General features: G+C 41.0%; 1 protein-coding gene across 3 annotated transcripts; it reads right to left on the bottom strand.

The window, feature by feature from the left end:
* Positions 1-1,020: 1,020 nt before the first annotated feature.
* On the bottom strand, positions 1,021-13,232 carry LOC115103192 (TLC domain-containing protein 4-B-like). 3 transcript variants are annotated; one of them, XM_029623944.2, is made up of 7 exons: positions 13,124-13,232; positions 6,079-6,245; positions 5,740-5,829; positions 5,577-5,635; positions 5,379-5,473; positions 3,476-3,549; positions 1,021-2,559 (listed from the first exon to the last, which is right to left on the bottom strand). In XM_029623944.2, exons 2-7 carry the CDS (start codon positions 6,231-6,233, stop codon positions 2,244-2,246), a joined length of 789 nt encoding a protein of 262 aa, XP_029479804.1. In that variant the 5' UTR covers positions 6,234-6,245; positions 13,124-13,232; the 3' UTR covers positions 1,021-2,243. The 3 variants fall into 3 exon arrangements, with proteins under 3 accessions (XP_029479804.1, XP_029479805.1, XP_029479803.1); XM_029623945.2 differs by lacking the exon at positions 13,124-13,232 and adding an exon at positions 8,196-8,585; XM_029623943.2 differs by lacking the exon at positions 13,124-13,232 and adding an exon at positions 8,058-8,185.
* Between the last annotated feature and the right edge of the window lie 160 nt (positions 13,233-13,392).

Here is a 13,392-nt window from a genome sequence, read left to right as displayed (position 1 = left end):
TATGTGGACAACTACAAATACCTTGGTGTCTGGTTAGACTGTAAACTCTCCTTCCAGACTCATATTAAGCATCTCCAATCCAAAATTAAATCAAGAACCGGCTTCCTATTTCTCAACAAAGCATCCTTCACTCATGCTGCCAAACATCACCCCCAAAGCCAATTCCTCCTTTGGCAGTCTTTCCTTCCAGTTCTCTGCTGCCAATGACTGGAACGAATTGCAAAAATCACTGACGCTGGAGACTCATATCTCTCTTACTAACTTTTAGCATCAGCTATTAGAGCAGCTTACAGATCATTGCACCTGTACATAGCCCATCTGTAAATAGTCCATCCAACTACCTCATCCCCATGTTATTCTTTAAATTATTTTCTCCTTTGCACCCCAGTATCTCTACTTGCACATTCATCTTCTGCACATCTATCACTCGTGTTTATTTGCTAAATTGTAATTATTTTGCCACTACGGACTATTTATTGCCTTACCTCCCTAATCTTACTTCATTTTCACACACTGTATATAGACTTCTCTATTGAGTTATTAACTCTGTTTGTTTATTCCATGTGTAACTCTGTGTTGTTGTTTGTGTCGCACTGCTTTGCTTTATCTTGGCCAGGTCGCAGTTGTAAATGAGAACTTGTTCTCATCCTGGTTAAATAAAGGTGAAATAAAATCAAATAAAAAACAAGCATAATTGTACATTTTTATCTATACTTTAAGAGCCAGAGGTAATAATGGTGCCAAAGTAGCCAGAGGTATGGGACTTTTAGAAAACAATGTGATGACCAAATGATGCCAAACCAAGGTTTTAACATCAATCATTTTTTAATTAATATTCCTCAAAACTCATTGACCACTGTATCCTCCTTTTGAGGGGATGTTTGCAGTCCCGCATTGTCTCCACAAGAGAGCAGCAGCAGACAAGTGTCGTCGTGTTGTCTGCTGACAACTGTCTGAAGACAATCAAAGCAAGTATGAAAATAAAGTTAATAAATAATTCACTTCAACTAACTCAAAGAGTTCATTATTAAAATATATATTTTTTAATTAAATATTATAACTAACATAGCTGTAAATGTCACAATAGCTTGAATATTCTCACCCAGAGATCCAACAGGGAAACCTGAAAGGCATAATGCGAGATTCTTGCATTTAAGGCCATGTTCTGCTTACCCGGAGTCAGATGAACTTGCGGATACCATTTTTATGTCTCTGCACACAGCATGATGAAAATAGCGGTAGTTTAGCTAGCCAACGTTAACTAGCGATAGCACAAGGACTGGAAAGCTAAAGGTACAATAGCATTGCTATTCTAACTTCATACTGCATGCAGACATACAAGTTCAGACTCTGGGTAACCAGAAAAAGGGATTAAATGCCAGAATCTTGCAGTATCCCTTTAATTAAAATTTTCACATTACATTATGAAGCTTGACTTCTGAAGTGTGATTTGTAATTTGTGAACTGTGTGGAGATGCTTGTGTGAAGTTATAGTGTGGGTGTGTCGGTTAGACATAAGTGCACTTTTATTGCTGTTATCATGAATCACACTCAGTAAGGTCACTTCTAGAGATAAAATTACAATACATGGTTTGTCTAAATCTACCCTGATACTTTATGTGCATGACTAATATTTCCTAGGCCTACTGCATGAGCAGGCTCCTGAGCATAGACTTCAGTAGCCTGACAATATACTTATTTTACATCCTAATGCTGGTGAAAACACAGATTTCAAGTAAGGATTTTATTTTTGTACAATATCTCATGATATTTGTACAAGAGCCATCTATATGGCTTCATAAACATTACAAAACTATGTGAGTTCCTTTAACATTCTCTTCCATGTCAGTTCATGTAATTGTGGCAATACACACAAGACACCTTTGGGTGGACATACATACAATTTACAATCAAAGGGTCCAACAGAAAAGAGGACCTGTGCTTTAGAGTATTGTCTGTTTGTTTCCATCCACTTCCTCCGTCTGTAAGGACCAAGAGGAGATGCAATCCAATGGCCTTTACCATGTCCCCTCCCATCATTTTGGAGGACTGTAGAGCTTGTTCAATTGGCAGTGTTCTGAGCAAATAAATATAGTGGTACACAATTTACCTAGGGATGGTTATGGGATCCTAGGGAGTCTCAAGACATTTCCAGTCCATGAACCATTTGATCCAAAAATGTCCATGAACCATTTGAACCAGACATACAATAAAATAACTCCACCATAGCCTTGTGCAACCTCTCAGTGCACTTTCCCATTCTGTAGCTTTTCCACTTTTACCTTTCCGGGAGAGCGCAGGACGCTAATGCAGCCGCGGGCCATTTTATGCATCCACATGACGTTCATAATGTCTAGACAGAAACTGGGGCCCATCCATGCACAACGGCCACCAAAAGTCACCCGGTAGAAAGGTTCTGTCCCGTACACGGCGTACATCCGGCTGTAATACATCGGCATGACTGCTATCCTCACCAGGAAGAAGGATAGCGTCATGGCAATTCCGTTGACCATATTTGGTAATGATTTCTTTGGGTAACCAAGCACTTCAAAGAACCAGCTGAAAGATAGATACAGTTAGTATAGTTACAGAGTGAGATAGCAGTTGTTGGACTCAATTGTAATGGAGTCATGGATATCAACTGGCATTGTTCCAGAAAGGTGGCTCTTAAGACATATCTACAGTATACCAAGAACTTAAAGGTTTTAAGTACAATTCCTTAGGGAACTGCCCCTCCCTACCTTCAAGCCTATGCTCAAACCCTACACCATAACCCAAGCAATTCGTTCTGCCACCTCTGGCCTCTTGGCTCTCCCAACCCTATGGGAGGACTCTTTCCTGGCACCCCAATGGTGGAACAAGCTTCCCCCTGACGCTAGGTCAGCAGAGTCCCTGCCCATCTTCTGAAAACGTCTGAAATCCTACCTGTTAAACTAACACTCACACTTGACTCTTTTTCTACTAATCACTGACTTTGCTGATAGCTACTAAGAGGAAAAATATACTTACTTTGACTGTGATATGTGGTTGTCCCACCCAGCTATATTAAAATGAATGCACTAACTGTAATTCACTCTGGATAAGAGCGTAAGCTAAATGATTCAAATATAAATGTAAATGTTTAACATTGAATCTGTATTTTGTCTTTGTTGGATTAAATCAGGATAATAGTATACAATTGGAAATGTATGTGACTGAAAATGTATTATTAAGTATGAAACATGTCTCTAATGATGTATGTCAGATACTGTACGAGCTTTCAGCTGGGTGTAACAGGTCTGACTCACTATAAGTAGTTAAACATTAACGGTCAATAGTGTTTCTGAAACGGTTGAATGCACTACTACCAATGACAAAAGCCACTTGCCAAATACTGTAAGGACAAATAAATTGGTATTTAATGAGGTTCCCTCTACTTCCCAGTAAACATTCTGTTTGTGTGTGCGTGAGTCTATTTGGCACAGAGGTTACCTACCGCTGGTTCACACAAGGAGTGGAAAGCTCTGCGACCAGACGGAAGTTAGCAAAATAAGGCAACATTCCTATGCTCTAAAAGAGAGAGACAGAACAAAGTGCAAAGAAAATAATGGCAAGAGAAGTACTTTCAATAATATGTGAATTCATGATACATCATGATCGTAAACCTACCGTACGATCCAAAAAAATAAAACATCTAGGTGTACTTACTGGGGTTATGACACGGTTAATAAACTTGGGTCACATAGAAATGTTCAAAATGTGTTCAAAAATTGGTGGTGACAATCCAGCAGTGCATGCTCGTACCGCTATGTACTGGTAAATCCATACTGTTACTAGGCAACATGTGCTCTATGTACCACAACAGAATCCACTACAGACAAGATAGGAAGGGACCCCTACTATAGCCATTTGACACAGGCCTGTTCTTTGTTTCGGACATTTTTTGCATGTTCTGTATTGTTAGCAGGTTAGAGACACAAGACTGTGTTCATTGATCACACATGTAAGTGGAGGAAAGACATGGACATAAATACCTAAACAGAAGAAATATGCAACTAGTGATAACTGGCACCATTAAAAGCCCCCATCCCAACATTGAAGAATATTTTTTTTAAACATTCTAGAGAAAATAAAAAAGATATGGACTAACTATGTGGATGCTGTTATTAAGTACATTTCTAAACATTTACTCTACAATCCAGTCTAACATTACCCAGAAAAGCGACCGGAAATTATCCAGTACATTTTACTGAGAAAAGTCAGTGGTGATTTTAAAAAATGAAATAAGAGGAAGACCCTGTCTTTGTAGTGATATATAGGGTCTAGGGTATAGGCTCAAAAAGGTCAAAACAACCAAAAGGCAGCATGCACCAATCACCATCACAGACTGAGAGAAGTAAGAGAATACATTATGCACAGAAACTCTACAGTCTGGTTTCCTGGACACAGATGAATCCTAGTCTGGGACAAAAAACATGTATATTCAATGGATATTCTCCATTGAGCATTTATTCTAGTCCGGGACTGGTCTGAATCTGTGGCTTTGAAACGGGCACAACAACTCATCATCGTATTCCATGCAAAAAATGGTCCCCATCCTGATCATTGTCATCGTTAGTCTTAGCAGCTACTGAGCCTGACGGCCCAGAATAGATTCACAGGACAGGACCAAGAGTGAACATCTACATCACATGGTTGTCTAGCTTTTGGTGGTGCATCAACTGCAAGCCATATATCAAAACTGTTTTACAACTGTAACTACTTTCAAACAATATATGCACTTGCTTACACTGTACCTTCCCGAAGAAGGGAGGGTAACACTTTAGTGTACAGCAGGGGTCGGCAACAGCAGGGGTTGGAAACAGGCCTAAACCTGGGGGGGGTCATTTTTGTTCAAAAAGACTAAAATCACCAGGAGTTCAGTTAAAAATGTGTTATTTTAGGAAATCTGTTCAAGTATTCCCATAAATAAAAAAGAGATGTGTAATCGTGTCTCAATGTAATCAAGGTATGAAATTATTGTTATTTCTTAAATATAATCTCTTTGGGCTTAGTTGTGGTCAATTTGCAGTGTACAAATTTTGTCGACCATTCGCTCCGACAAAAATAGGCCCGCGGCTGAATCTACTTGCCTACCCCTGGTTTACAGTGTTCTATTACTGCGTAATAACCCTAGTACAGCAAAAACAACTGAGTAATAACACTTATAGCAGTGTATTTATAGGTCTACACATATTAGGGTTACTGAATGTAAAGTGGAACCAAACTATTTCATCCCTGACAAGCACTTTGTTATCTATTCTAACCAATCCCATCAAACTACATGGCTGTTCACCCTTGGCCCTTGTCCCTTCCCCATCTTGCCTGCACATTCTGCTCTGGGTCAGTAAGGAACTCACCAGTACATAGTAGTAAGCATACAGTGCTGCCAGGTGGTGGATTACAAAAAACTTGTCCCCTATCGCCCGCCAATAGTAACATATGAGCAGCATATCTGCAAGACAGACAAGGGAGATAGCTCACTGTATGGGTCAACATAATCCATGGAAATATGCAAAGTAATACAAGGGTTAGACATGTTTGAAGTGGAGACCCACCTGATAGGAGGTAGCCACAGGTTATGGCCACATTTATTTTCACCAGTGACGGATCTCCCCTATTGGTAAGAAAGCACAAAGCACATGTTTAAAATATAGATAAATGTTCCAAATATAAGATTATATCAAGAATTGCACACTTTGCAGTCAGGGAGAATCTTACCAGACTGGGTCTTCATTGACGGCATCCTCAAATAGTAATATGTAGAGACAAAAAAGGCCCACTATCAAGGCGTGAAATGTAGACACAGTTCTAGAAAAATATCACAAAAAAACAGACACACATACTCATAAAAGCATACTAACTTAAAGTTGACATTTGGTGGCAGCTGTGGGATTCTATGCCATGGAAAAATGCTAAACAAGGATATTTGAAAGGGTCTATGCTCAGAAATGTACTTTGACTGAGAAAATGATCATCCAATATGTGTTCTGATAGGAGCTTTGAATTACATGATTGAATAACACCAAAATATCACTTCTCCGTCACCTGATGATGTACCTGGAGTTCCACTCTACGGTGTGTTTAGGGCTGAGGCGGCGGTACCCAGGACAGAACTGAGCAGAGATACAGGGACTGACAAAATGGAACAGACACTGGAACGTCACAAAGCTGGTGGCAGCGATGGACAGGACCAGCGGAGAGAAGCTCGCCATTACCACTCGTTACTGAGAGAGAGAAAAACACACAGTTCATAGTAGAGAAGCAAATAGGAATGTGAAATATACACCCGTACAGTAGAGTAAGTCAGACTTTTGCCTACATCATGCACTGAATCATGTCAATAGGAGTTCGACTGATATTCTGCTCCTGTACCTGTAGGCCTGTGAACAGTAAGCAAAAAGGGAGAAATCCTAACTTGAAATCTACAATACCAGTGTATGATTGGCCCCGTTTTGGCTATAAAGTAGTTCACTTCTAGAGCCCGCAGCAACAGACCGTAACCTGAACTTTGTATTTGACTTGGTTTTTGGCATGTTTAGAACAGAGCTGTTAAAGCATTTATGGTGTCTTTTTTACTGTACTGTATACCCAAATATGTCAACACCTGCTTCTGTATTATCTTATCTCAGGCCAGGACCCATGTATTTACCACCGGCTGCCTTGCAACAGTTTGGAATAGTTGTTGATTTAGTTGCATTATCACATTGAGGTCATGGGTCAGCTCATATAACAATCTACTAATGCCCCCCCCTACAAATAGATCAGTCACACTAATTTATGTGGTCACTAGGTCCTACCTTTGTGTAGTGGACCCCCTGCTGTGTCCAAAATACCACAGTTGACTGCAGTTACTGCACGTTTACTGCAGTTTCAAAACGGAAATATTTTTTTGTAAGGGCCAGACTGACATTCTGTTCACGTGACATTACTTAAAACTGGAGCGACCATATTTCATGCAAGGATTTATTTTGCAAGGCATTTTGGAGGGAAGCGAAACTGTATGGCAAAATGCATTCTTCACTGTTACTTGAAATGTTGCAGTATTTCTAGTTCTTCTTCATAGAACAACTCTCATACATTCTGCTGCCAAAAATAAACTGACCCCTGCCCTACTAAGAATAACATGTTCGTTTCGAAATACTGTGTTGTGTCTTCGAAATTGTGAAGCATTCCTCCTCGTGCCATTGAGAAAACGGTTGAAAGAAACGAAACGCTTGAATAAAACGAACCTCACCTTCAGCAAACAAGTGTGGACCAACCATTCATAGGCTACTTCTAGAAAGTATACTCAACTCTTAAGATCACGTTTGCGTCGCCACTAGCTACCACAGTCATAAAGTCATAAATCTGGCTAAACCTCGCCTATTTCTACAATGTCTCTTCTTCAAATCTGATTTTATACCTAACCCTAACCACACTGTTAACCGTATGCCTAACCCTAACCTCAAATTAAGACCAAAAAGCAAATTTGTTTGTTTGTTTTTATGATTTTTTTCACGATAGAAACCATTTTGACTTTGTGGCTGTGGTAACTAATGACAAACCTTGCCTGGCTCTGTGTCAAAATCGCTGACGGGTTGTAACTAAATACAGTGGCATAAGTTGATCCCCATACATGTCCCCACAGCCCAAACGTCAACCCGGTGGGGATCTCCTTGCTTTCATCAAGTATCTGGTCAGGTAGTTGTTGATCACAAGTGACCCTGTCTGAAATAGCCAATAACCGTGAGAAACTATAGCATATTGTAGAATACCCTACATTGTTGCCAGACAGGAAATCTGAACACCTGATCTGCTTTAAGTAGACACAACCTACTTTTTCTAACTAAAACGTGAATAACTACTGTACAATAAAACAAGATCTCTACAGAAACATTGACTAAAGTATACTGTACTAGTAGGTTATGATGGTAGATACTGTATTGGCAGCATAAGAGAGTAACACCATTAAAGTGTGATAGGTCAATAGACAGGCGGACAATTGTGATACAATGCAAGCAAATTGTACATTACTGACAGAAGCATTCTGTACTTACACTCAAGTCCATGCACTAGTTTATAAGAAATTATATATTCCACCGCGTACAGATACAAAATGTTGGAGTAATTGGCGACTGACGCCTGCTCAGTCGATATAACACACCATTGCACAGGCAATGACGCCCTATACTAACCTTGACGTCATCGTGCGATACCGAAGCGCCAAGTGCAATAACGACAAGTGCATTTCAAGGGGAGCAGCATATCCCGAGATATAAATATCCCCCCGTGATGTCGAAACCCAGCCTGTGTGCAAGAGGCGTTGGTCGTTTTAAGGACATATATTACAAGCTATGCTACACCTTGGCTGAGAAACTGAATTGGAAAAATACGCGTAAAACTGGTTGGCCGACATATTTACCCAAAATGACTCCACATCGAAACTCAGATTGTTTCTTAAACGCAAGCAAACGGAACGAAACGTGGAGGAACCTACCTGAATTTGGAAAAAAGCGTAAAACTGGTTGCACGATAGATTTAGGCAAAAATACTATAAGGATATCCGCATATCTACATGCACGAGGAAATGTAAACAACACTAGTTTGCTTACAATAGAGAAGCTGATAACTTACATTGTTTTCACATAGCCAATGATGCGAACGGAGTGTATTTTAAATTGCCTAATCATAAAGCTGCCTTTCCATATTTTAAAAGAATATGGTACCTAAAATACAAGCTATATTTGTAATGACTATTCATTTGTGGCTTTGTTTCCCCGAAATGCCGGTTTTGAAATAAGCTATGGGGGATTAATTCATCTGATGTTTGATAATTGTAACCTGATGTTTTTTTATAGTCCCTTCTTGTCTTTTAACGTCATATCTCTCTCCTCCTTCCACCCCCCCTCCTCTCCCTCTCTCTCCATCTGTGTGTCCGGTGTGTGTACGTCCGTGCGTGTGTGTATAGATGGTATGATGTGACGAAACAAGATTGCTGTAGCTGGGTAGCATTCAGCAGGACGCAACGTTTTGGAACGTTCAGATAGAAATAGGCTATGTAGAATAAACTTGCCTCTCTGACATGTAGAATATGAATCACTTTGGCTCTTTTTGTGGAATCTATCTATCTGCAATGTTTGGCAACTGAACAAGGGCCAGGATTTATTGTGCTTTCAAGGCAACTCGGAAACTCGGGACCTCTAAGTTAAACATTTGCGTAGAGCTTTCTATTTGTTGCCTCTGATACTTTCCAAGTGGGAAACTCTGGGCTCATCTTTGTGGCGCGTTCAGGTCATGTCGGAAACTCAGACCTTCCGACTTGCTTACGCGTTGTAGAAAATTTTCCCCGATTTCCCCACTTGGGAAGAATCAACCAATAGGAAGCTCTATGCCAATAACGTGCATTTAAACTCAGAGGTCCCGAGTTTACGGCATCTACAACTGAATTACCTCCCCCAAAAATAAATTGTGTCAGTCCTTGCTTTGAGTTGCATTTCCGAGTTGTCGTGAACGTGGCAATAGAGCAGGGAGGAGTGTCGTGATATTACTGTATGGCGGTGTTCGAGAGCATCAAACCCGTAATGTATCATGGGTGATCTACAAATAATAATGAGTAGTTATATGTGATGCAGGGTTATTTGAAGATCAGGGTTATTTGAAGATCAGTCAGTCGCCTGCACTGTCGCCTGCTATGTCGAACAAGCCTACTGTCATTCACCCATAGCATGTCATTGAACCAGCCATATAAGGAGACAGTGCTGTGTGAACTCTAGTGCCCCCATTATGACCAACATCGATTCAGTGGTTCTCCTGTACAGCTGTTTATGAATCACCACTAGATGGTAGGATTCCCTTTCTGTGTCACATCATGTATGATTAATAGGCTACTTTCTGCATTATTTCCTTGACCAATGAGGTAATCTCGGTTAACACAGAAGGAAAGTATTGTGTAATTGGTCAGATGCTCTATCAAGTTCTGGGCCCATATTGCTGCGTAGACAGGCAGCCGAAACCAGATCTTTTTTTCACTAATTGTTATTTTGACCAATCAGATCAGCTCTGAAAAAGAGCTGTTGTAAAACGATCTGATGTGATTGGTCAAAAGACCACTTACTGGAAGGGAAAAAAAAGCAGGTTTCGCCACAGATGGTTTGTTTACGTTTCTACCGTTGTGGCTAGATGGAATAGGCATACAGCGCTATCTAGTGGTCGCGTCGGGGACACCAGTTGTTGACAACTGTAGCATTGTAGCTAAGCGTAACCCTAACCCTCTTCCTTTTTTATTATTTTGTTTTATTTCAACTTCGACTTGACCAAGATAAAGCAAAGCAGAGCGACAAAGAGTTACACATAAACAAACGTACAGTCAATAACACAATAGAAAAAAAAATCTATGTACAGTGTGCAAATGTAGAAGAGTATGGAGGTAAGGCAATAAATAGGCCACAGAGGCAAAATAATTACAATTTAGCATTAACACTGGAGTGATAGATGTGCAGATGATGATGCGCAAGTAGAGATACTGAGGTGCAAAAGAGCAAGAAGATAAATAACAATATGGGGATGATGTAGTTGGGTGTGCTATTTACAGATTGGCTGTATACAGGTACAGTGATCGGTAAGCTGCTCTGACAGCTGATGGTTAAAGTTAGATAGGGAGATATAAAGTCTCCAGCTTTTGGCTGTTGTTTGGGCCTCAGAGAATCCAGTTTCCCGGTATGTAGTGAGGGAGGCCTTTGCATTTGAGATTCAATTCACTACGATATCAAACTGCATTGAGGCGGATTGGAGGAGCTTATTCACCTTGTTTGTCATTGTCAGTATCTCACACCATACGACAAATCAAGAAGCGGTAGGACCCAACTTCCTCTGCAAGTGCTTGCAAGTGCTTGTGCCTCCACTTTGGCCACAGGATCGTTGATCGTCTGTCTGGCTTCCAGTAATGCCTCCCGAACCTCAGAAACCTGATACCTGATTGCATGAACACTTTGGAGCCTACTCTCCCAGTGTCACTCCATGGCTTCATAGTTATGTTCACGTGTTTCGTCAAAACACTCCATCTTTGTGTGCCAACTGAAAAGAAGGTGAAGAGCTTTTGCACATGCCCAAAAAACCCAACTGCATCTTTTGAAGATTTGGCAGCATCTGCAATGACAAGATTTAGAGTATCTGCTCCACATGGGACAAACATGACTCTGGGATTTTTTTTGAGCAGTCTGGCTTTACTCCTTGGTGCGTGCCCTTCATGTTGGCCCCATTATCATAAACTTGCCCTCTGCAATCTTCAAATGGAATCTTCAGCTCGTTCAGCTTAACTAAGATGACAGATTCAAGCCTGTTGTAACCTCAACATTCACAAAGCAGAGGAAGGGCTTCTTGATCTCTGACTTTCCCTTTCAAGCCACGCTTCTCAGAATAATGGACATTTGCTCCTGGTGACTCAAGTCAGGTGTACAGTCCAAGATAATGGAGAAGTACGTTGAGTCTCTTCCTCGAGTCACTATTGCTCACAATCTGTATCAGCTCATTCTGTGCGCGCTTACCAAGGCAATGAGCATGTGTCTCTCTATCTTTAATTTTGCTGAGATGATTTTCCGTAACAGGGTCAAATTTTGCCACTAATTCAACCTCTTTTAGGAGGTTTCCATTACCTGGTTGGAAGAGTTTATCTGATGAATCCCTTAATGCTATGTTTCTGTCAGCCAGAGACTAGGTGATACTTATTAAACGTGTAAGAACATCCCACCATCTCTTTCTTTCAGCCTCCAAAATTGTAATTTGTATCTGGTCAAGAGTATGTCCCCGATTTAGGAGCAGATCAAGTTCTCTCCACTTAATCATATTGTTTGTGTGTTCAGGACTATCCTCGTGGTGTTTCAGAATGCTGTTGATATTTGACCAGTCATTCACACCTTCCTTTATTATTTTGTAGAAAAGAGTTTACAGCGAAAACAATACACAGCGTTGGTTTTGATTGAATATGAAAGCCAGGTCCTGGTAATCTTTTCCCCGTTTGACAGCTGTCTCTGTAATTAGCCTGAATGGAAACCTTTTCTAGAATTGTCTTTAGGGTAAGAAAAACCCAGTCCTGGACTAACTCAGTCCTCATAAAGTCTGTTAAGACTGGGGGCCAATCAGCTGGGTCATTTGGTAGAGCATCAACTGTTCTATTAGGGTCTGAGCTGCTTGTATCTGACGCTGGCTGGACACCTCTATTTGTGCTAGTACTGTTTGAAACTGCCTGTACTTCACCTGGGTCCGTCTGGCTGAGGCTGCCTGTACTGGGTCTGTGTTAGTACTGGCTGAAGACGGCTGTACTGGGTCTGTGTTAGTACTTGCTGAGGCTGCCTGTACTGGGTCTGTGTTAGTACTGGCTGAGGTTGCCTGTACTGGGTCTGTGTTAGTACTTGCTGAGGCTGCCTGTACTGGGTCTGTGTTAGTACTGGCTGAGGTTGGATGTGAATCAGCGGAGTCTGTGCTTGTACTGGCTGATGATCCAGCATCTACTCTACTGACTTAAGCATAGCACCTGTAAATTATAGATAACAATATTATACATTTTACCAGCTGCATCAGACCCATTCAAACTGGCTCCCCCAGATTTCCTTTTATACATTTTGAAATATAAAATATAACATTTTCGTCTTGCATTAGTCCAGAGATGTAACTAAACCTTGACTGAGAGACTAGATAATCATTGTCTTGTTTTAAAATTATGTGCGCCTATGAGGAGTGCAATCACGCCCATATATTGTCTGGACTGGTCCCCAGAGGTTGCTGCTGGAAAGCGCGAGTTTAATTTCGTGCACGCGCATATAAATGCATGTTCACGCACAACGCGATTATCTTTTCCGAGCTGCAGTTTATAAACACCGTTGGCGTTTATCAAACGTAATAAATAGTTGTATTTCACTCTCACTTTTGTCAGGCACAAAGTCACAGAACACAGCCCTGGAAGTGGCTGGCAAGCAAGCAAGACACAGAAAGACTAAGAGATGCACTGCCAAGCTAGGTTAGCAAAACAGACAGACTAGAGAGAGATGCACCCGCAAACCAGCAGATCAATTTAACGTTACTGTTATTTGCTGAAATCAAACTTGGAGAGGAGAGAATACAAGTTTACCTGATTTCTGTTCCCGCAATTCACTCTCATGGTGTTTCTTCTCTCTCTTTTCGTGACCAGAAGGATAGTTCCGCTTCATCCTCTCATCGAAGTTATAAACATTGACATCCGCTTTAACACTAGGGGGAGGCGGGGCCCTTGCGTAATTTGCGGAGCCCTTACGCACCTATTGAAGTGAGCGTATAGGGCCGCTCGACTCTGGTCACTGGTTTGAGTCGCTAAGCCAACTAGGTGAAAAATCTGTCGATGTGCCCTTGATCAAGGCACAA

The sequence above is a fragment of the Oncorhynchus nerka genome, linkage group LG20, assembly GCF_034236695.1.
Source record: "Oncorhynchus nerka isolate Pitt River linkage group LG20, Oner_Uvic_2.0, whole genome shotgun sequence".
In the NCBI taxonomy this organism is placed as follows: Eukaryota; Metazoa; Chordata; class Actinopteri; order Salmoniformes; family Salmonidae; genus Oncorhynchus; species Oncorhynchus nerka.
The sequence above is the reverse complement of the archived record's forward strand: the minus strand, read 5'-3'. Positions and strand labels throughout refer to the sequence as shown.

Coding starts and splice junctions, on each gene's coding strand:
- LOC115103192 (XM_029623944.2), bottom strand. CDS start 6,233: ATGGCGAGCTTCTCTCCGCTGGTCCTGTCCATCGCTGCCACCAGCTTT. Junction 5,474..5,576: donor CTGTGGCTACCTCCTATCAG/GTGGGTCTCCAC, acceptor TCTGTCTTGCAG/ATATGCTGCTCATATGTTAC. Junction 2,560..3,475: donor ACTCCTTGTGTGAACCAGCG/GTAGGTAACCTC, acceptor TCTATCTTTCAG/CTGGTTCTTTGAAGTGCTTG.